General features: G+C 42.1%; 3 protein-coding genes across 3 annotated transcripts in view; all 3 read right to left on the bottom strand.

Annotated features, from left to right (window-relative positions):
* Positions 1 to 12,995, bottom strand: part of LOC105285464 (calmodulin-binding transcription activator 2) — a 43,524-nt gene extending 30,529 nt beyond the window's left edge. The window contains exons 1-3 of the mRNA XM_026975209.1: positions 12,562 to 12,995; positions 6,376 to 6,795; positions 4,813 to 5,101 (exon numbers count right to left, since the gene is read on the bottom strand). Coding sequence (XP_026831010.1) covers positions 4,813 to 5,101; positions 6,376 to 6,603 — 517 coding nt within the window. The 5' untranslated portion in view covers positions 6,604 to 6,795; positions 12,562 to 12,995. The remainder of the gene's footprint in view (positions 1 to 4,812; positions 5,102 to 6,375; positions 6,796 to 12,561) is intronic.
* A 1,086-nt stretch (positions 12,996 to 14,081) lies between these two features.
* On the bottom strand, positions 14,082 to 17,733 carry LOC113563155 (AP-2 complex subunit mu). Its single transcript, XM_026974444.1, has 5 exons — positions 17,559 to 17,733; positions 16,579 to 16,959; positions 16,255 to 16,505; positions 15,925 to 16,181; positions 14,082 to 15,843 (listed from the first exon to the last, which is right to left on the bottom strand). Exons 2-5 carry the CDS (start codon positions 16,916 to 16,918, stop codon positions 15,363 to 15,365), a joined length of 1,329 nt encoding a protein of 442 aa, XP_026830245.1. The 5' UTR covers positions 16,919 to 16,959; positions 17,559 to 17,733; the 3' UTR covers positions 14,082 to 15,362.
* A 619-nt stretch (positions 17,734 to 18,352) lies between these two features.
* LOC105285466 lies at positions 18,353 to 23,406 on the bottom strand. The gene is made up of 11 exons (XM_011349693.3): positions 23,236 to 23,406; positions 22,592 to 22,909; positions 22,099 to 22,350; positions 21,215 to 21,472; positions 20,665 to 20,934; positions 20,263 to 20,454; positions 19,668 to 20,039; positions 19,413 to 19,575; positions 19,062 to 19,306; positions 18,532 to 18,813; positions 18,353 to 18,442 (listed from the first exon to the last, which is right to left on the bottom strand). The coding sequence occupies exons 1-11, from the start codon at positions 23,294 to 23,296 to the stop codon at positions 18,372 to 18,374; spliced, it is 2,484 nt and encodes an 827-aa protein (XP_011347995.2). The 5' UTR covers positions 23,297 to 23,406; the 3' UTR covers positions 18,353 to 18,371.
* Between the last annotated feature and the right edge of the window lie 224 nt (positions 23,407 to 23,630).

The raw sequence follows: 23,630 nt of genomic DNA, 5'->3' as shown, positions 1-23,630 counted from the left end.
TCGTAAATTACCAGTCAGCCAGCTAGCTTCGCTTACTCCTTCCCTTCCACCCTCTCCCCCCGCCCCGCGGTTTTAAATAGAATGTCGGTGGCTCGGGGGCGCGTATTCAACCACCCTCTCGCGTCTTTCTCATTCGTCGCTTTCTTTTTCTACCTTCCACATCCTCCTTTATTTCCCACTCTTCGTCTGGTCTTGCCTTCTCCGGACGCGTCATGTAGATAGTTCCTCACCCCGGTTTTCTTTTTTGTTTTATACGAAACGATCCAGAGCTGGCCAGACACGTAAGTCGCTGGTCGTTAGTCGTTGGCGATAGCTCGGCACCCATGTGGTAGCGGGTGTGATAGCAGAGGAGTGAGAGAATGAGGAAGAGGAAGACAGATAGAGAAGGTCGATTCATGAGAGAGAATTGTAGAAGAGGTGGAACGAGTGGGAGAGGGTGGCGGCGATACCGAAACGAAAAGCAGCGAGAGAGAAACAGGGGAAGAGAGAAAGAGAGAGGAAAGAGTGAGAAACAAATAGCTAGACAGAGAGGAAGCGTCACGGCAGGAGAGCTAAGACAATCAATAAGATTGCTAGGTCCGAAGAAACTCGAGCCTGGATTCGCCGAATGAGTTCGGTACACTTCCTGCCAGACCATGAGGAGACTCGCGTTTTAGCGAGCTCAGTCATTAAGCCGTATCCTTGAATGCGAGACGCCGAATTGGAGTCTCCGGCAAGACACGAAGAAAGCGGAGCGGGGAACTGCGAAGGGCGTCGGGGATTAAAAGGGAAGGGTGCGTTCTCTCGCACGGAAGGGAAGGGCCTGGTCTCCGAGGGGGTCGATATCTGGTCTAGTCCGGATAGGCAATCGGATAGGTCAGGATAGAACGGGATAGGCCAGAGGATGCCCGTGGATACCAGGCCGCGTGGGTGAAAGGAGCTGTCGGAGCAAAGAGGGTAGCGACGTGAGGTGGACGAGGGGTGGTGGAAGCTGCGCGATCGCCGCTCTGGCGGATATTGCCGGAACTACGAATTACCCCGTGTCGCTCGGGGTACTATTCTGCTGGGGTGCAACTTCTGGCGGAAGCTCGAATGAAGCGTTACGATGCTGATGCCTCCCCCGGAACAACGGCGCGAGAAATTCCGGGGGTGAACTTCGCGCGTCGATAAGGAAGGCCACCCATTCCGTTATAAGAGGGATGCACAACATGCTCCGAAGTTCATGTATTATTACATATATCATTATCACTTTACACGTATCACAGAATTAGCGCGCAGATCGATTTTGTATTGCACTTATTATTTCTCAAATGATAAGAGAGAGAAGTATCCAGATTTTTAGTGAAAGCGAAATTTTTAGCAAGAGATATTCTAGTTTATAAAATTATGAAACTAATGTATTTCGATAAAAGTGCAATTTATTGATATAAATACAAGACTAATTATTAAAGATTATGCAAATGATAATTTATTTATTTATCTAGTAATAAATTTCTTTCACAGCTTCTTTGACTCACTAACAGTATGAAGACATTTTTTGAATTTTTATGCAACGCATATTTTCTGATTATTACGATAATAAAATAATTACAATTTATAAATAGACAATTTTTCAGAATAACATTATCTTTAAAGTAATTTTTCTCAGCTTTTAATATTTTTCCAGTTGAAGAAAACAAAAGAATTTTGATCATCTAATGATGAATTCTGCTCCGAAAGAAGACGCTACAAAGGGTTAAGGTTTGCGCACGATCGGAAAACTGTAGATCCTAAGAGAAAGTTTCCCCAGCCTATGTGGCACTAACAATAAATAACAAGGTCGGCAATAAATAAGAAGCACGATACAGAAGGTCTCGTGCGTCACAAAAGCCGGTCACGATACAGAAAATAAGCAGGTATAAACAGAGACACATTCATCGAACAAGCATATTAGGAGAACTAAAAGATAATTTGCTATTTGGCAAATTTATTTTCAGATTAAGCAAAGCTATTAAATAATCATGTAAATAATTTCAAATATACTTGATATTATAATAAATTTTAGCCATTTTTATATTTCTGTCTTTACATCTAAATTTAGATAAAATCTTTAAAGCTTTCAATCAGTTGACAAGAAAAAAGAGTCAAACGTGATCTGAGTAGAATGTTGGAACGAAAGGTTGGTCTGTCTTACATTTTTCAATTAAAATTTCGATCAAACTTTGTATTAACTGCGTTAAACGTAACGCTGCAATAAGAGAGAGAGAGAGAGCATCGCAGATTTATTTTTTCTCTTTCTAATACGATGGCGACTAAGTGCTCCCGCGAATTGTTGTCGAGTTTCGTCACGTCGTTAGAACTTGGCGCTCGTAAAAACTGTCATCCCGAAATTTGCGCGACGTTTTAGTGCTAGCATCCACGTCTTGTACTTTCCGCATGGTAAAGAGTAACTACTCTACTCGCGATTCTTTCCTCACGACCTTCCCTGCGGCGCACGACCGCGGCTCCTTCTATTTATATTCGGAATCGGATTCATGCACGAGTGCCCTTTATGGAAGATGTTGCTCGAAGAAGCATAGAGGAGCCGACTGCACCCGCCGGCAATGCATATGCCGCGCGATTCGTAGTGCATGTACATCTCCGCGCGATGCATACAATCGATTCTGGAAATGAGTCGAAAGCTCTTTTCGCGGCGGGATAGATGGACGTAGGAAGATATAAAGCTGAGGCAAGAGGTCTCTCCTTCGGAACGTAGAACCGGGAAACGTGACGCAATCGTATCCTGGAAAACTCGTTTCCCGGGAAAACTAGCGGCGACCACAACGGAAATCCCACATAACGTTCGGAAAGTTTTGTGATTGCACGCGGATTTTCTCATGTGCTTCGTCGAAATCCAAGAGAGAACTCGGTTTCATATGCACCGTTCGAATGAGAGGCGGAACGTGAAATTAACGATAAAACGGTAACAAGATGCTGAACGCACGAGCCGCCGCGTAATTCTTCTTCGTTTAAAAAAATATTTGCGAGAAAATATTTAAGCAGAAAATATGCGTTTTTATTATTTTATATTATAGAAATTCCGGCCGTTCTATTGCCATTTCTCACGTGCTTCGTAATACAGATCAATAATTCCCATTTCAGAAAAGATCACGATCCGCAAAAAACGGGCATGGCAATAGATGGGACGGTCTAGGGATGAAAAGCTTTAGATCACCCTCATAAAACGTTCTCAGCACATATCGATCGATTCTGTTTTCGTAATCTCTGTAGATGGGAAAGGAGTAATCCGGTTTGGTGAATTGTAGACATATTTGCTTTCTGCATTCAGTTTTAAACTACATTCTGGGTTTTTTTTTTGTTTTTATACCCGAGCTATCGGTGGATGATGGCGTATCGTACAAAAAAATATCGTATCGACATTGCGTATTATCGGAGATCGACATGTAGCATGTTGTACATACACGGATTACGCTGTTTTTCCGTACGCAACGGCAGCTAAATTCATTTGTAACTGCACGAAACAATTTAGCGACGTATAAAAAGATGCGGCGATTTAATTACGCAGGAAAAAGTGATGTTGCAACGATGATTACGTCATGGCACTAATTGCACGTACGAATTCTATTTGGGATATAAATCGATTCTCTATTTTTAAAATGGCTAAAAATATTGAAGATTCAAAGATTTGACTATCTGAGAGAATATCGACGTTGTCGAGAATAAGAAGATCCTGAGATCTGAAATTCAGTAAAGAAGTTCACATATAGATCCAGGAAGCAAACGAGAGATCTTAAGATCCAGAACGGATCACAGAACGCAAAAAATAATTGAGATATTTGATGAACTGTGAATCAGTTTGTAGCAACGCCGAATATTGCATTTCTTTTTCCTCGTGAACGCTTTATCCCGAAATCTCTCCTCGAACTCAATTTAATACAAATTTTCTTTTACGACTTATTCTTATCTCGTTCAATTATCCGCACGTTAATGGTCCTAAAGAACACCTACTGCCCCTTAGCCAATTTACACAGAAAACTGCAAACTGTAAAAGTTGTAGGGCCGATAGTTTATCGTTCCCTCATACAGTCGCTCGTTGCTAATCGCGTGGTTTACGGGTCCCGAAGTCATTCCGGGCGAAACTCGAGTGCAGTTTGTGTGCAGTTTCCGTTTCCATCGTGATGAGTGGAAACTTTGGTCAGGCTTCTCTCCGTTCCGGTGCCACTGTTCCCGGCGCGGCAGCAGCGTTGTAACGACGGCTCGCTCGAAAACGCTGGCATTTGTTTTAAACTTCATTGCGATTTTCTTCAAGTCTCAACGTGCGCGGGAGGGGCTAATTCTTCGTCAGTGGCTCCGCTTAGCTCTTCGTGTGGGAGCGCCATAATTTTTGAGAACTACTTAAAGCTGCCTTAGACAGGCGAGCCTGAAAACTTCTCCTAACGACACAACGCCCACGAGAACTTCGCCACAACGTTGACGCCAATATGCAATAAGACTCGTGCTTGCAATACGCGAAACTCTATTATTTATTCCCACTCGCTTCAGATTATCAGGCAAATTATCCGACGGATCAATTCTGCATTTGTTGCTAAGAACGATATTTCATTCATTCCATGTCTATTCCTCATGTGATTGTTTAGCCGTTTAGCGTTTCCTTCCAGTTTCAAGATACAAATTGACACATCAGCTATTCCCATCCAGATATGTATTAATGTAGGCGCAACATTTGTCACATGAAGGATACGGGCCATATCGTACGTCTGAACGTCTTCCTAACCAGATGCACGCGCGAATAATTTACGAGACGATCGCTCGGGGCTGTCAAAGGTACAGATAAGTAATGGCGGAAGTACTCACCGGAGATGGGATCCGCGCTATCGAGTTTCCTGTCGGAGGCAACGTTCTCGTGTGCGACTTCCTTGCTCGTCCTTGGACGACATCCAGCGGCTGGGTTCGTCTCGTTGCTGACGATCCCGTCCTGGTTCTTGTGCTCGTTCCGTAGGTGATCGTTCCTCTCGTTCTTGCAACCACCGCCGCCAACCCCGACCTTCGGTGACGGTTTGCAACCGATGCCGACCAGGTTCCCGTTGATGTTCGCGTTAACGTTGATGTTGCCATTGCCATTGGTCGATGCGTGATTGTCGGCCTAAATGGTGCACAAAGCGATTTTCAAGCGCATCTTCTCTCACGGAGAGTGTTATTTTAGCCATTTTATTAGCTCGTAAAACGCGCACACGTGTATTACTGCGTAAGACAACAATGCTGTGTGCGGGGTGAATCAATCGGGAACAATTGGATATTACAAAAGACTCCAGCGAGCGTAAAAAATTTCAAATAGACCATCATATTTTCGATAATTTTATAATCTCAAGAGAAGCGTTAAAACTTACATTAAAAGGAGAAAAAAGCGGTGCGCCTTGCGCTTTTTAATCGAGCGTGCTCGTCAATCAATTTAAACTCGTCAAGATGAGAAATAACGTAACATTAACGAAAATGTGTAAATAATGTAGAACCGTTGCGCCAAGTCGCGACACTGAATCATAACGAAACGTCCGTCACGATAAAGAGCGATCTATCCTCTTTAACCCTTTACATTGGAACGAGGCGAGGCTCGTGGTACCACCTGCCACCCATTCCCAGCTATAATTGAAGTTGTCTCGTTTCGTATTGTAGGGCTATATAGGCAGTTTTTTTTCCTCGTGCGCTATACCGGCTGGAAAGGCAAGTCTTTTATTCTGTAAGTACTTTGTTGCGAGACTAACGGGGATCTTTCCCGGAGACATTCGTCCTAGAAAGGGAGACACCCGGTGTCTCGTACCTTCCTTCGCACATTCGATCCTGCATTCAGCGATCATTTGACCTTTTGCCGCCGACACGTTTTTAGCAGGAACTTCCTAATACGATTTCTACGTTGAACCTGGTAGTTAAATCGAGGTAATATCGACAAGCAATTTACCAGATAACAATTCACAAATGAGAATTAATTAACCGATCTGCAATCCGTTGGACGTTCACGGCTTAGCCCGCAAATAGCATCATTACATTCAGAATAAAGATCTGAATAAATAATCTTTCCTTTAACACATAAATACCATCAGAAATATTTATTACGACCGATAGTCGTCAGTGAAATAACTAATTTCTGGAACAATATTGATATCTCGGATCGCAAACAGCCTAATCGATCGTAGTTCAAATTAATCCCCTGACAGTATTTTCCTGAGAACGTATAAAAGAAAGACGGTCACGCTGACGTAACAGTTCTAGTTTCCGCGTTAGTTGCTGCATAATCAAAACCGGTGTTATAGCACCCGCAAAGTAAACACGAACAAGGGACTCCAAACCAAACAACCCTTTGATGGTCCACTCGAGATTGCTCGTCGATTATACCCGCGCAAGAGAGTCGTGCGTCATTCTTACCGAGCTGGTCATGCAGGTGGATGAGGTAGACGAGCGCACCACGACGATCCTGTTCTGATTGTGGTCGTTCGAGGCAATCGTGGAGACGGCTGCGTGATTGACCAAGTGAGTGTCGTTGGTACCCGTCGGATTGGAGTTGACGTTTCCAGCAACGCCGCCACCAGCCAGCGAGGTCTGTCTGATCACCAGCACGCTGCCCGCCGGCTCCAACACGACCACCTGCCTCATCCTCGTCGCCCGATTTTTCCGCTGGTCTTCCCTCACCGAATGCGAGACGGTGCACTCTCTCTCTCCTCGTCTTTTCGTCGACGATACCGACGACGATGACGACGACGACGATGACGTTAAGCGCGTCGTTCTCCAGCACGACACGTTCCACGGCTCTTAAAGCTCCCGCCCGTCCGCTGCCACCTGCTCCTTCTGTGCGCACAAACACACCCAGGCTGATATTAAAGCTGTCGTTTTAGGGGATGATCCTACCGCCCGTCGTCTCTACCGCCACGGTTCACTCCCGGGGGTCGGATTTACACGCCCGCTTTCGTTCGTAACCGCGCGAACGTACCGGCGTGGCTTCTTCCGGAAAGCGAATCGATGGGATTATTTCTGCCGACACCGTCGACGAGCGGACCTACGAGGCTCTGCCTCTCTTCCAATACCCGGCTCACGCGGTCTACGCCTCGGCGACAAAGTAGCGGGCGTGTGCGCGGTTCAAAAGTAAGGTCGCGTCGGGTCTAGAAGCCGTCGGCTTTTAAATAATGGTCCGTTGCACATTCAATACTCTCTAATGTGTCCCGTTTTTCCTCTTCTCTTTTTCAACGATGACCAGAGTGTTTGTACCTGTAGCGGGAGATCGATCAACTCTGCTAAACAGATTTAATTCAAGGACTCATTATTGCTGGATGACTTTACTGTGGAACTATTCTCGATACGTGTTAACGAGCCATCGTTTAAAAAGGGGAAAATTATTTTTCTTAATTAAATTAGCAGTTACCATCTAATATAGTGTAATTAGTTAATTACTTTAGTGTTTCTGCATTTATACGAATATACTTAAATTGACATGTCTGTCATCAAAATCTTTATTTATTTTTGAACAATATGATAACTGTAAAGACTGTATGGAGGTTTGAAATAGTTTTAAATATGCTAACGAGTATATCTGTTATTGCGCTGGCATTATGGCGTCTTATTTTGACCTAAATCTGTTGCAATTTGAAGGTTTGGTCAACCTTTAAAGTCTAGTATGATTTTTTCGTTTCTTCGCTCCACTCGAGCAAAGGGATTTGTTTTCGAGATCTCCAAGCTCGTGGCAAAAGATTTCGAAGGGATCGGGTCTTAAAATTGGATGGGTTTTCTTCAATACCATTTGTGCTCATGTCCTGATATCCTGCGAGAGATGCGCCATATGATTGAAGCTTGAAAACTGATAACCGCTAGAAAAACGATATATAGCAAGATTTATTTTTATAGAGTAGAATTCCTTTTCAAATCCGTCGAAGCTTCCGTCGAAGAAAATGCATGATGCTGTTAGTTCATGATTCAGTTCGTGTTTGCGGTGTTCAAACAACAAACGTAAGTCTAAAACTATATGATATTATACGCTACAATTCGCATCTTATCGATTTTCGATCATTTTGCTCATCGTGAAGTAGAAATTACACGAGCTTGTAGACGTCGAAGAATTATCTGAAAAGTATCAGCAGATTTATTCTCATTTGAGTGACTCCGCACGAGTTATTATGTGAAACAGCGCACATGGAAAACTGTTCCATCCTTCTAGACTCCGTGGAACCACTCAAGTTGGCATGCATTGTCATTAATGTATTTCTTGGCGGCTACTGTCATGTATCTGCTCGGCAAATAGGAACTGCACCTGCAGCAGTGCCAATTCCCGCATGTAACAATTCCCGGTGGTCTACAAAAGAATTCTCATGACAATACTTATTGTATAAAGTAATAAAAAAGAATCTTTACATTTCTTGCATGTTATATCTTATGTCACATAAAGCGAAATCATCAAACACATCTACCTGGCTGGAATAAACAATTGTCAACAGAATAACAAAAATCGGTGGTAAAAAAATATATATATTACTACGTAAGCTAAATTGATTTATACACTTTTTTTAAAAAGGTTTTTTAGGGATTCCCTACTTTGCCGAAGCTACGAATTGATTCGATATAATACCTCGACGCCATAATTCCAGTCACAGGGACGCCACGCGTCTCGTCACGCACTATCTGTGACGAACTCACGGTGTGTCAGGTATTTTAGTAAGAATTAATGTCATTTGCTTGGCATGCTTTCAATAGATATTAAACATACAGGGTGAATGTTAAAGGCGAGTAAATAACGCGGCCATTCATGTATGGAGTCGTATCGAGCGCGCGCGTAGCGGATATCTACCGGTACAACGGCACGTGCGGCAGTAATAATAGAACCGTCGCGTCGTCGGTGCATTCACATGCGGAGGATGCCTAGCTGCTACTATCCTACAACACGTTGAGCACACACAACTTTTACGTCGGGACTTATGCACCCGTCCTCGATTGTCGTGGGATTAGACCGCGAGTTTAATCGAGCCGAACCGAAAGTCTCTCGCGAGCCGAGCTGAGCTGAATTACCGCCAATCTCGGATCGCGCGGTCATTTGCATAACGACCACGAGGACGCCGGAGATTCGTGGATTTACTGTGCCGTGTAGCTCGAGAAACGTGCACGGTGCCATAAAAATACGCTCGGGGGAGCTCGTCGAAAAATTTGAGCCATTTAACCATCTAAACAAGCGCGAGAGTATCAACTGCGTGGCTCGGGCTGGGTCGAGAAAAGCGCGGATTTAAATTTTTGCATAATATTCTTGAATTTACCTCTTGCACATAGACTTACGTAGCGCAGTTACAGCGGTGAAAAAAACTGCGAGTGAACATGTTTTTTCGTGCAACCGTTGAGTGATATTTACGCGGCCTTTTTATAGTCATTAAACGTGGAACATACGTTCTACCTGGGTGATCCGCATTGCCGTTACATAATAAAAAGAAAAAGTATCGCTATGAACCCAAGATATTTTCTTTCAGGCTCTGGATAGCTCTTTCTCTCTCTCTCTCTCTCTTGTATGAGTATAAATTAAATGTACCTGCTAATACATGGATTACATCTGTCACGTGTAATCCTTTGCCTTTGTGCATGTGCCGTTGCGTCACGTATAATCCCAGGATCCATGATCAGCACACCACGTTTTGCAAGTCAAACTAATACTGAGGATAATTGACGTTAAAATTCTTTTTGAAAAAACCGATGATTAAAAACGTGAGAAAGAATTCCACGCGTGATGAAACTCTTAGAACCCATCAAGAGACATCGCACATGTAACGTGATACAAACAAAGTCATCCCGACTACAAAAGCATTACAGAAATAATGTTGGATTTTCTCGAGCGCTCGCTGCAACATGCAGCTCGTCATGCAGAATAAAATCTAATGTGTCAGCAAAATGACTTGTATGGGAGAAAACACCCACCGGTGAATAAAATCTGACGTGCCGCCAATAACGACAAGGGTGTGAATAAAAAGAAATACTAAACGCGTTCGCGCTTCCACAGGACAAGCGTAGGATTATTTAGATTATAGTGCGCATCACGCACATTAGTTCCGTACTATAATATCATTAACCAGAAAATAGCAAGTGGGTGGTCACGAGCTTAGATCGATCGATCTCCTAGACGGCTATACGTTCCATCTTCCAAAAGCGAAACCGTCGCTTGAAGAATCGTCGCAATTTGACATTTATCGAAAATGGCATTAAAGAACGCGTGCGAGTAGTGAGTTTCAAAAAACCAAATCAAGGAAAAAGAAGCTGGGGAACTTTTGATTAAATCTCACTTGATTGAACATCATTCTAGAATAAATTTCTTTCTATTAACTATTGAGAAATTTTCTATGTTTCTTCTGAATACTTCTCGAGATAATAACAATTTCGCAGGCTGATATTACCTACTAACTGTTTCTTTTACAATAGTTGCAAACAAATCTACTATCGCGATACTATCGCGATCTTTCAATTATCTTATAATATCTGTATTATACGGAACAAACAATCGTCAAATCATTTCGTTTATTTTGGAAATTCGTGATGTTGTTATGAAAATACCCTCGTTGCAAAATATCCGCATCGAAAAATCGGTTGTAATCGAGCATTATTTTCGAACTCACTCATCAATCGAAGGTGGAACGTCAGTTTCCAAACAGTTAGTAAAACAGATACACTCTAAAGTGATGTTTCCGAGTACGGTTCCAATTATTCAGGTGGTTACTATCGAGAAAGCCATCAGAATCCCAGGTGCAGGTAACGCACGACGTGTCACTCTTGATAACAGCTGATTACGATGAGCTCGTCGAGATAACGAACCTAGTTTGATGAGCGTGATGTACGTTGATGTTACGTTGAAATTGCATCAATATTGTCAATGCCTACGAATTTTTCTCCATCACTAAAAAGCGACAAAATGCGCACACTCAATCGCGTTTACGTACAGACTTGGTCGAGTAAGAAATAATCGTTAGATAAACTTTTCATTTCCGTCCGCTTTTCAGATCGATCCGGGAGATTTGCGCAGTATGAAAACCCGGGAAAGGAGTGCTCGCTTCAATAAGTCAAGGCTATAAGACCCGGGATTAACCTTGTGTTCTGAAAATATTATCATCTACGAGGGTCTTTCACTACCCTTAAGGGATGTATCTACAACGTGGCTGCCGTTAGAGAAGATTACGTCGTGCCTGTGTTAGCGTCTATGACATTTGCGTTATGAAGGGCAAGAACAGATTTCCCAGCTTAAACAAATTAATCTTATTTGAATTGCCAAACTTTGACGCGGGAAATTAACAAAGGGAGAAAAGACAGAGTGAAAGTGATACAAAAAGTGAATTTAGTTTTATATTTATTTAAGATTTTCCAAGACAATTGAAATTTATAGGATTTCCAGCTGCTTTTGTAGGAGGAAGATAAATTCTTTTATGCGATATATAATTTTAATCAAACTTTCAAACGTTTTTGAAAAAAATATTATTCTGTCGAATGCCTGACCGGTCGAAAGTCTGCAATTTAAATTTTATCAATCCCCATATTTCCATCCGCGCGCGTGAAGCGATAAAAGCGCGTTGATTTACATAAGGCTTATTTTTCTATATCTGCAGCCTCGAAAATTGAATTTACCGAAATTACACCGGCGATAAGCTATCGCGCTTACATGCGAAGCTCCTAAAGCTCTGACGTGACTCGAGTTTCCCCAGGAATTATTTTCCAGAAAGGTCAGCGTACTCGCCCTTGAAAGATAAAACCTCATCGCAAACTCGTAAAATTCATATATGTAACTGCTATCGAACCTTACGCACTAATACAACGGCAAAAAGCGCAATTAAATTCAGTTCTCGTAAACTAGTCTTTAAATAGAAACCTGTTTAATGATCTTGTTAAAAATATATAAACCGCTTATGCGATCACTGAACATTTTTAGTTTCCAATTTCATACGTGTATAGCTTCAGTATTTTCAATTTAAAAGTCAACCTTTTAGTCAAAATGTAAATGCATACCAACCACAATAAAAACTGGAAGTACGTAATGAATGTCACAGTAAGCTTCTGATTAATAAAACCCGACTGTTTTCCCGGATCGATAAAGATCACATGAATTTATCGCACCGAGAAACAAACCCCGCCGATTCGTCGACGCTCCCGCCAAAAGCTCACCGCCTCATCAGCGACGAGGAGCATACTATTCATCAGCTAACGTTACTCGAACCAGGCCGCGAACGATCCGGATGCACGTGCGAGTGAGCGCGAACAAAGCGCGAGATTCCTCCCTTACGGATGGCCGCGAGCCACCGGGTTTACGATACGACGCTAAAAATAGCGGCACCCATAAAATCGCTCGCGCTCGCGAAGACCGCCACGCGGAGAAACTCTCGAACGCAGCGACGGGGACGACGTCGACGTTGACGATGACACCCTCTGCATCGCTCGTTTCCTTTTGCCTCTGCAGCTTGTATTTGTCGCGGCGGAACGCTCCGGATCGTTCAAAACGCGCGGAAAACCGCGCGATCGACGACGACGACGAGGTTGCACGCGGCGCGGCGTCGCGACGCCAGTCGTCAGTCTCACGAGGAAACGCAAATGAAAATATGGGATACTCACGGAATCCGTGCTCCGAGTGAGAACAGAGGGCCCGACGTCGTCGTGGATGATCATCTCGACGCCTCTCCCAGGGACGGCAGAGCGCGTCTCCGCGCGTCGCGACGCGTTTACCAGCGGCTGCGGCGGCGGCGACAGCACCTTCCTCCGCGCGACGTCATCGCGACGCTCATGATCCACCACCACGACGGCGACGACGACGACGACGACAGCGACGACGACGACGATAACGCCTGGTCCACGGCGACCTCGTCTACGGCGTCCGCTCTGCGTTTCCTCCTCGTGTACGTCAGGCACCGCTCGTCGTGCGCGCGTGCGTGCGACGCGTGACTCTCTCACGCAGGAAATCGCGCGATCACGCGTGCCCGCGGTGGCCGCGGTCGATCCTCGGAATCCATGACAGGTACACGTACGATACGTATACGTTGTACGTGCACGGAACGGAGCGGAACGGAGCGGCGGCGAGGCGAGCGTGGACCGCATGCGCCGCGTTCGGGCAAAAGTCGTCGCGCCGTCGTGGGAAAACTCGCGGGCGCGAATTCAAAGCACTCCCGCGCGAGTTTCCCGTCTTGGACGCGACATCCGCTTGCGTTCCGCTTCGAGAGAGTAAGAGCGAACGTCGAAAAGGCGACACGCGCGTCGTCGGGACATTTCTCGATGATAACCTCGATGACCGTCATGACCGATACTAAAACAGTCATGTGGACGTTTATTTATGTAATAAACATTACGATACATTATTTCGAAAATTGCAAGAGGTGTACTAGCGTTAATAATGCACTACGCATTTAATTTATGGTGCAATTTACAGATTGAATTAATTTAGGCGACAGATGCAGAAAGTGGGGAAAATGTCGAAAATTTTCATTTTGATAAAACAGTATTACCTTCACTTGATTGTTCAGTGATTTATTAGCTGTTAAATTTTAACATTATTCGTCGTGGAAGCGGACTATTCGGTCTCTTGCGCTTTCGGATTCCTCCGTCGAAATTTAAAAGGTTTCCGTACATCGAGAGATGGCGCGCGCATCGATATATCGTTCGACTTCGATACGAGCAGTAACGGGCTTCTGCTTCCCACTTCGTTTCAGTGTTTTTCAGTGCAGTGTTTGTTAGACTTTTTCAAATTTTAGATAATCTCGTATCTTTGATATTTTTGATTAAATAATCTCGTATCTTCTTCGACTAAAGTTTCTCGGATCTGATGTATCGTGACAACCGTGCCGATGAACGTGAGTATTTCCCATATATATTTAACTTCTAATTATACGCAAATTACATTACGTATTTTTGCTGTATTTATGCTGATAAATAACAGTTACGTCGAATCGAACGTAACGGTCCGTATAATGCAAATAAATTGCAAATTACTATTCACATGAAACATCAATGCATGTGAAACATGATTTTACGTTGTTTAAATTAAATCACAATATTTTATTTGATTATTTTCGCGAACGTTTCGAGTTTCAATTTTGTCGCGCACAACATTCAGGGCAATAACTCAAAGGAGAGTAGAGTAATTAAATTTACACACGGGCAGTGATTTATTTTACACATATATATATATATTTCATTACGCATGTGAACGTTTCGTAACATAGAGAGACAGAATCAGTTGCGCTCGTACAATTGCGATCAACGTTTTTCTTTCTACTCTTTCTTATTCTCATGCATAGATAACAGATATTATCAGCGTCCTACATTTCATTGAGCGCATCGCAAGCTTATGCACAAGTGATCCGCCGTACAGTTATGGGTTTTGTTCAGTGTCGCTCATTGTGGTACCAAAGAGGTCGTATAGAGCCTTATACTCTCATTAATTACATAAGAAATGAGTAATTAAATTCGCGTATGTATCAACACATTGTACAATAATACAAAAATTTAATATCATAATACATTTAAAGAGAAAACATTCGTTTACATGTGTAGCAAGATAACCCTAAATATGTTCATCTCGTAAACATAAATAACTGTAATATCATATATTTATCATGTAGCATTGATTTCAAGGAAAAAGCAAATGAGATTTCTTCAATAATTCGCTCCGTATTGTATAACATTTACAATTTTTCCTGATTTTGTGCCTCAACATAAAAATAGTAGAATAAAAAAACGAATAAAAATCTATTATTTTAGAATGATTCAAGAAAATTTGTAAATAATCCATAATTACATCTAATTAACATTATATTCAGCCACATATATTTTATATCTCATGATAAAAAACTTGATAAAATCTCATGCAATCCAATATAACCCAGCGTAATGAGACACCGCGACTGATTACGGTAAGGTATCAACGCGAGAAAATGGACGACATAAAATATTGGCACGAAAAAAAAGAATCTCCCTGGTACCCCGATTATCGTGTCACTCGCTAAACACTTATCCGCGGAAATTAGGATCTATCTTTATCCGAAAACTTTCTCCAAACACGTAACAATGTCGGCGTCGCCAGCTTCGAGAGCAAACGAAGACTCCGCTCTTGATTCGACTCGACAGAACTTCTTACTACCGTAATGTACAGGAAAGACTTGCCACTGTTGCAAATCTTGTGCTGGATAACGGAATTCCTCTTGAATATGTCGTATACGAGTTCGCTACGTGCTGTGGGTCTCGCTCGATTCGAAGTTTAATCATCCAAGCCATCTGGAAAATCGCCGCTTCGAATATGCGCTACAATGAAACAATGCCGAGAAAGATTCAATATCATAGTCGCGTTGACTCCTCGCATTGAGATTACTTCTTTACAATTATTCGTGTGTCGCCTCGGCCTCGCCGCGAATTATCAGCGCGAATTAACATCGCGTCTCGTACAAGCCGCTGCGCCCTATATAGCGCACCCATTTGATCACGTCGTGGTCAGAGTAATTCAGTTTGGACTCGAATACTTTCAAGTAGCGCACTTTGAAGCCAGACGGCGCGAACGGCACCTCGAAGTTCATCGATATCGGCGGTCTCGTCCACTTCTTCTTCGTGTCCGTCTCCAGTAGATCGATCTCGGCAGACAGCTGCGTCTCCTTCATGCCGGCCATACGCTTGATCTTCCATACGATTGCATTCTCCGACGCTTTGTACTTCGCCTTGCCCTTCAGGCATATCAGCTGCACGCCGGCGGTGTTGAGCGGCGTCGGCACGCGTACCTCTATCTTCTGTCCCAGCAACGAAGGCTTGAAGTTCGATTTTAGAACAGCCTTCACCTCCATCTTCGTCCGGCCCACCTCGCGCACCAGCGGTATCACGCGAAACGGCAATGATATATCCTTCGTTGTGCGGTATCTGAAATTCAGATAATCTTGGTGGTTTATCTTAATGGTATTATCTTCGTGCTACAAGACGCTGAATTCTTCACCATCTCACCTCATCAATTCGAATTCACCATCAGGCGGTATAAAACTAATGGAATGTTCGGTCTCGAATTTGCTAAGCTTAACGCACTGATGAAATTGACAGTCATCGATCACGACAACCGGCTTGCCGGATCTCGCACCCGTAGGATCATCACCACCGCCCCCTAGTCCGCCGCCTCCTTTCATGCCCTTCGCTTCCATGACGATCTTGTCGTTGATCCCAAACTTGCACTCCGGCATGCCGGACAAGTAAGATTTCATTACCACCTGGAGGAAGAAAGATTTTTCCATCAGAGATCGAGAAAGATTTCGACAATTAAGCGTTTTGCGGATAGTTCACCTTTCCAGCAACATGCGCGCTAAGAACTTGGCCCTGGGGGCTCATTAAGAGATTCACATATTCAAGGACGTCCAAGAAGAGCTCGTTGCGCCTGTACTTAATGCCCTCTCGTCTCCATCCGATCTGACCGGTAACTTGCGATGTTATCTGAGCCTGTTCCTCCTTGGTGGCGGATTTCACGCCCTGCTGAGTGATGAAGGTCTTCAGTACTCCCGTATCGCAGTTCTGTGGATATCCAAAGTCGAGGATCTCTGCGAGAAGACAATTAAATTATTAAATAAGTTGTGTACGATGATGAAAAGGTTTATTAAAGTTTATACTGACCGTCAAGTAGCTCATAGATAAGCACGAAGTTGTTCTTAATGTTCTCTTCGGAAATCTTGCCAAAGTACGACTGCATAACGTCTATGATCTTCAACAGCAGCTCAAACACCATGGCGGCGTTGACATTTTGTTTAGTGACGGCGGCTAACCAGATGTTGGCGCGTTTTATGTGGAAAAATGACGTTCTGGCGATGTTGGTCACGGGCGAGCGTACCTGCTGCCGCGCGTGGATAACATTGACACGGAATGCGTCCACTGCGTTCCGGCCAATGTCATCCCGATATACTCGGGAGATGAGTACCTCCCCCTTATGGTTGTAGACAAACAGACCCCCTATCATCTTGACAGAGGGTAGTATTAGCTTTTCGAGCTAGAATCAGCCTGTAGAAAAGTTAAAATAATCACGTATTCAATATTTAATAATTAATATTAATTTACAAATTTCTGTTACAACAAATAAAAATATAATATAATATCTCTTTCTTGGAATAATTGCTCAACAAACCCATAATGTTCAAGATCAACATATTTCCGAATTTGTGACAAAAATATTCCAAGATATGTGAAATCTGCTCCAACATATTATACTCGACGCAACTACACATAGCGGCATACAGTAAAACCGCAATAATTTACTATCCCTTCAGTGACAAGGATACATGTAGAAACGGTAAAAGTAGTTCTTACAGGTTGCTCGGCGAATGGCTCTTAATTAAAAGTAGAAAGAATATGTGCCATGTGTGTGCAAAGTTGTGATATCACAAACCCGTCGACTCATATTCCCGTATCGCGCAAGGCACAAAACGCTCGCAGATAACGCTCCGTTTCTTGAATGACATTTGGCACCGTCCGTCTTCGTCTGGTGTACCTTGCGAGACGGTTAGTGTTATCGATCGGATGCGGCCCTGCGTAACCCTTCGCGCTCAAGTAATTGTGCTCGACGAAAACCGCCATTGAAAGTGGGATCAAGTTGCACTTACGCATGTCTTCTTGATGATACTCTTCGTTGAAAATTCTCTACGCGATTCCGCGTATCCGCCCTCCACGACCGTCGTGCGATACCCTCGACACAGGCAACGGCAAGCCGACGGATGGGTGACGAATGCAACACCCACTTTCTGATACTGCCAACGAGAAACGCCGTGGGTAATGAAAATCGAGAGAGTGCACTCAATGTAACGCCACTGTTCACTGCTTGAAGAGAAGCCGAGACTGACCGATATTGAGTCATTTTACTACTTGAATTTCTGATCTAAAGCGAGGTCTACAAACGAGAATTAAGATAATCTTTATATAAGAATAAAAGTCCGTTCTTATATTAAGCTCACCTTAAATATCATCTTAAGATATTTGTTAGCCACTTAAATAGCTACATTAGTATTTAAGAAGTGTGCCTAAGCTATCTCATTATAAGAATGGACTGTGAATACCGACAGAGAAAGTGAAGGATTTTAATGGAAAGTTTTGGAAAAAAAGATTATATGAGAGCATGAAGAACGTATGCAGAATGGCAACCACAACCTATTTAACTCGTCAAGTCGCCATTCTTATGTGTTTCCGTAGCCCGCGTTTATAGATTTGCTTTTTAGTTCCTAAAACCTCCGCTACGAGCCTCCACTTGCTAAATTGATGAGTAGTATAATATTAAATATTGAGAAAAAAATTTATTTTCAAATATTATAATTATAAATAGCGTAAAATAAAAAAGTTTTTATTTTAAAGTGGCATGACACAAAATTATTTTGCGTTTAATGTTTAACTGAAACTTTAAATATTATATATTTCTATTGCACTTATTTTTTCGATTGTAATAAATGCGCCAGTAGCTCGTCATCTTTTGGCACATTCCATTTTATTACTCCACCTACGGAATAACATAAATGTTATTAATTACACAGAGTTACTTATATATTTTTAATTTCTCTATCGTGATAATTTATGAGCAAAACTTACATTGGGCAGCATAATCTTCCTTCAATTCCGTTGAATTCAGTGCAGAATTCATTTCTGCTAATCCTTCATAATTCTCGACAAAATACAAATTCTGTTCTCCTTTTAGCGACGTGGAAAACAGCTCTTCAATAACGTTGTAGTCCGCATGTTTTTGGCCTTGGCTGATAACAATAGCAAACGCTTCGTGGCCACCATTCCTTAGATTCTGCAAGCTCTCCACAGCGGTCCGTAAATTCTTTTTATCTTTGTCCTCGGTCACGTGTTCCCCATCCGTCACGAAGACTATTAATATAATAAACTATTAGCAATGTGCATATGTGAATAACATATTAAAGAATCCATTCCAAATCTTATAATAAAAAATAATCATTATACACAAACTTTATTTAAATCATTATTTTTTAACAAATTTTATTTTTAATTAAAAAGAAATCTAAATTTCTATCATGAACGCAATAAATTTTCTGTTATTTTAAAATCAGCTTTTTCGTATTATATTATAATTCAATGATACATCAATAACGTCTTACCTACAATAACTCGTTGCATATTCGAGGCACGAACAGTATCTACCGACATGAGAGCAGCATTGATTAAGTTTGTAGTTTTCCCAGCAACCCCATCAAGATCCTCCTTAACTCGAGTCGCACGATTCGCAAGCATCTCCTGAGATAACGTGCCCAGAACATTGCAAGTATCCGTCTGGTTCAGAGCGAGAACTACCTTCGATTTTTGCGAGAAGGTAATCATGCCCATCGGATGATTGCGCGACAATCTGTTGATAGAATATGTATCTTATGATATCAAGAGCTCCCAGAAAATTACAAATTTATTAAATTGTAGAAATCAATTTTGCTTTAAAGAACTCAAGCGGTTCTTACGGGAAATATCGACGGATGATGGTAGCTGCTAGTTTCATTTCTTCAGCAAACCAAGCGTTCAATACGCTTAAACTATCATCCATTACAAAAAGTAAACCGGACTGCTCGTCTTTCGCTAGTTTACGTATTCTCTCTGCTAAATTTGTAGCTTGTTGCTGGATATCTAAGAGGAAAATAAAAAAAATTTGTAGATACAAATTTCTCATATTCACAGAATATATATAATATGTTCATGGTATATATGATCGAACTCACCAAGTGTGACATTTTTGCGCAAATTTTGATCCTGAGTTTGACTGATGCTTTCGTTAGTCTTGATTTCGGTCGTTCCTGTGAATGCTGACCGCAGCTGACTGCTGTTCTTCTTAGTGGATAAATTGCACAGAACATATTGACTGGTTGCATTGCAAGGTAATCCGTAGAACAAGGGTGTATTGTAACCTTCGCGATCCAAGTTTAAACAACTCTCGCGATCAGGGAGTGGCCAAGAACCGTTGTCTTTGTCAAGGCACCAGGAACTACCACTGCCGATGCCATTCTTCGAAAGAACCTCACCATTCTCGTCTACCCATTTCCAACCGTCCTTGGTCATGATTGTTCGGCCACCAATCCAAATATGTTCTAACGCTGATTTGTTTGAAATGTATAAATAAATGTACAATTATTTATGTAAAATCAAATTTACAAATTAACTTAAACTTTTCTTAAAAGTAGTTTTTACTCGAAAAAAAACTATTTGATCGCGTTTTCTTTTCATTTGAGAAACTTGGAAGAAACATTGATATAAACTACTTTTGTCTTATATATTTCTAATAAATAAATTTTTATTTAGTAATAAATTTATGTATACCTAATTCCGTCATTTTCTCCAATACAGTGGATAAAGTCTTAGCGTCCAGTATACTCGCGACATGACCGGATCTCCCTTGGCAATAAGCTTCGCCTTCATCCCACGTCATTTTAGAGAGGGATAATATTAATCTTTTATCATTGAGTAATATGTCTCTCTCATTGCTGTCCATCATATTACGTTCTGGGATCGCTGCGTTTGTGAGAAGACATCATATTTAAATATTTACTAGGGCATCCATTAAGGAAATCAGAAATTAATGTTCTTCGCTATAAAATCGTAATATAATTACAATTATATAACATTAGAGTCAAAAATTCAAAAAACAATTCTACGTAAAAAGTGATGTTGATAAATGAAAAATTAAATATCGATTTAAACGTTTTTGAAAAGCAAATGTACCATCTTGACAAACGAAAGGCCTTTTTCTCTCGCAATCCAGATCGAGGAAAACCGGGGTTGTGTACTCCGCGCAGAGATGCCTATCGAGAATCAAACATCTTCCTCTTTGATAAAGATCATCATTTCCCGGCAGCGATATAGGGTGACCTTCTGACCAAGGTGGATACGAAGTAACGTTCGACTTCATTGAAGGTAGCGTAAATCCCGAGGAAACCCATGTCCAATCAGTACCGTCGGCGCTGCGACCATCCAACCACACGCTCTCCATCGCTGGCAGGCCCGTAAAAGACAATTTATTTAAATTTCTTCAGAATATAAAATTCCACAGTGGAGTAGTTCTTCGTACTATTGATGAATCATAAATAATTTCCAATTTCACCATGAAATTTTACTAGAGTTCTATAAGAACGCGATTGATAATCGCAAGTTAATTTTCCGTAAATAATGACTAACTTTGTGAAACTACTCTTTGATATTCCACTTTTTTTCTGTTGTCTCATTAAACAAATTTGACGGTTCAGTATAAAAATTACGAATGATGCCTCATTACACGGTCTGCTCCTCAGCATGGCGTTCGCTATAACGGTGGCTGCCTCGTTGGTAAAAACCATAGCAAGATGCTTGCCCCGTTTCTTACACTGCAATCTCGCCTCTTTCCATGTAACGCCACCCCCGTTAACTTTCCGCACCCCTTCCGCTCTAAGTGTCTTCTCGTCCTCGTCATCGACGATTTTATATAAAGTATATCGTTGACCGTCGACGAGGACACTGCTACCCTCCGTAATGTTACCTTTCGATTTCTTCTTCCCTTTAAAAAATTTGTCCAAAATTTCAACCTTTTGTGCTGTTGATTATTAGTATTACAATTTGATTAGACTCTCGAATTAGAGCCACATTTTTTGGAAGTCGAATTAGAACATTTTTCTTTTTAAAAACAATTGTCTTTTGTTGACTTTATTATTATTACTTATTGTCGCGATTGTCATCTATTAATTACATTATCCAAAATATAATAATAAGATATTTGATTAGATTAAGAATCGAATTCCAACTCAGAGTCAGATATTTTTTGACTCTTCATTAAATTGTTAAATAGATGATGTACAACGGTCACGCTACCGCGCTTTTATTACAATATTTAACGATACGTTCGAGAAGTAGTGTAGGTAGATGCGAAATAGTGTAAGTAGATACGAAAGAAATAACAGTATAATGCAAGACTGATAATGCGAGTCGTGCTAACTACGCGCGCGTGATAAAAACGGCAAATTAAAAGTTAAATTGGAATACAAATGGAAATCATGTACCGCGATGATAGAGCGATGAACGCGGCAACAAATGTCGTAACGATTTACGATCTTTTCTAATGGAAACGAAACCAATGCGCAGTATTCGTGCGTTACACAGCCAAATCGTGGACTTGTAGCTTCTCACCAGTTCTCATGCAGACAAACGGCTTTCTGTGTCGGCAATTTTCTGCGACGAGTGCGGGAGTGCCATGACCCGATCTGTCAAATGCGAGACAATTCTTCTCACTCCTGTGATCATTCGCGCTGTACCAGGCCGGACGGTCTCTAATCAACAGAGACTCCGATATCAACGTGTCCCCCTTTTTTCCCCTATTGATCCAGGTCCAGTTGCTGGCGGAATCCTTCCTCTGACCCCCTACCCAGAGACCGTCGTATCCTGAACGAGCGCAGATAAAATTCAACAACGAATAAATGTGAGATTAAAATCAATCATTAAGAAAATTGTTTTAAGCTTTGCTTATCAATATTTATATTCTCTAATCGCGTGACTTTAATTTATAATACGTTGTTTAGAGCGAGTTAGGATCAGCATCGGAACGACAAAGTCAAACTGAAAAGAAAAATCTTCTCCCTTTTATCTTTGGCAGAGAGATGAAAGATAAAATAATGAAACAAACGGTAGTTTGATTCGGACACCATCCGCGCAAGCCAATCCATCGTGTCGTTGTCGAGCACGGCCAATGTACTTTCGGTATCCGTTTCCGTCTCGCGCTTCAGAGAATCCGGCGGGTCGTCGTATCCCATTTCCGCCTGCTCGAGAACCGAGAGAGGATTTAGGTGTCCGTAAATGGGACAGATTGCCAGCGCTTCGTTCCACGGGACCCGTCCGCCGATCACGAGGAATTCCCATTGAGCATCCTCGTTTTCATTTTCCATGTCATTACCGCTCCTCGGCGTGTAAGTGAAATGGTCCACAATGCGGTTGCTTGGCGTTCCTATTGAGAATGTCGTTCGCTATTACCCGCTTTTCAAGTCTCACCAAAGTGGCAAATCCCCAAATCTCTTCGAGAAAACCACCATTCTTAAAATCGCCTCGACAAACGCATCAAATATGTGATCAAAGAAATCCACAAATCCAATCATTTCACAAATAATAATCCTTTTCACCGCAATAAGGCGCGATACTTTTTTGCGTCTTACTATGATTACAATATAAATTATACAAGCCATAAATTTTCAGAAATAACGTCTACATTTCTAAACTTTTTAATATCAATCAGAATTAATTCTCGCGAGAAGAATTAAACGATCTTCGTCCTACCTATTCGGAAGGTAGTGGCGATCTCGAGGATGCAGATGAAACAAAGTGCCCTCGAAATCATTTGTCACAGACAGACGCGAGTGCCGCGAACGAGTACACCAGAGAACGTATAAGACAAGGAATTAAGCTGGACTGAAAGGCTGGTCTTGTCGACTCGACGAGATCGACATCGTCGAAGCGCATTCGGATCGCCAACGAGCTAACAGCGACTGTAATGAGCGCTACCAATCCGTTGGTAATACGCATGATAATGGCAGATCGACGTGCACACGGTTGAGACCGGAACACGAGTGTCATGTGACGTGTTCCCACAATTCAATTACCCCAGTGTATCAATAAATCACACTTGACCAGCTACCGCTGCAGATTAGTCGGCGATAATCGTGAGTGAATGT

This window comes from Ooceraea biroi, chromosome 1 (genome assembly GCF_003672135.1).
Source record: "Ooceraea biroi isolate clonal line C1 chromosome 1, Obir_v5.4, whole genome shotgun sequence".
In the NCBI taxonomy this organism is placed as follows: Eukaryota; Metazoa; Arthropoda; class Insecta; order Hymenoptera; family Formicidae; genus Ooceraea; species Ooceraea biroi.
Note: the sequence above shows the minus strand (reverse complement) of the source record. Positions and strands in the feature narration are given on the sequence as shown.

What these genes read in the sequence shown, in the direction of transcription:
- LOC105285466 (XM_011349693.3), bottom strand. Translation starts at nt 23,296, where the DNA reads ATGATTTCGAGGGCACTTTGTTTCATCTGCATCCTCGAGATCGCCACT. An exon ending in CATGCTGAGGAGCAGACCGT is followed by an intron (nt 20,935 to 21,214) that starts GTAATGAGGCAT and finishes CGGGCCTGCCAG; the next exon opens with CGATGGAGAGCGTGTGGTTG. An exon ending in TATGCAACGAGTTATTGTAG is followed by an intron (nt 18,814 to 19,061) that starts GTAAGACGTTAT and finishes TTATATTAATAG; the next exon opens with TCTTCGTGACGGATGGGGAA.
- LOC113563155 (XM_026974444.1), bottom strand. Translation starts at nt 16,918, where the DNA reads ATGATAGGGGGTCTGTTTGTCTACAACCATAAGGGGGAGGTACTCATC. An exon ending in GCGCGCATGTTGCTGGAAAG is followed by an intron (nt 16,182 to 16,254) that starts GTGAACTATCCG and finishes TTCTTCCTCCAG; the next exon opens with GTGGTAATGAAATCTTACTT. An exon ending in GGTGAATTCGAATTGATGAG is followed by an intron (nt 15,844 to 15,924) that starts GTGAGATGGTGA and finishes TCTGAATTTCAG; the next exon opens with ATACCGCACAACGAAGGATA.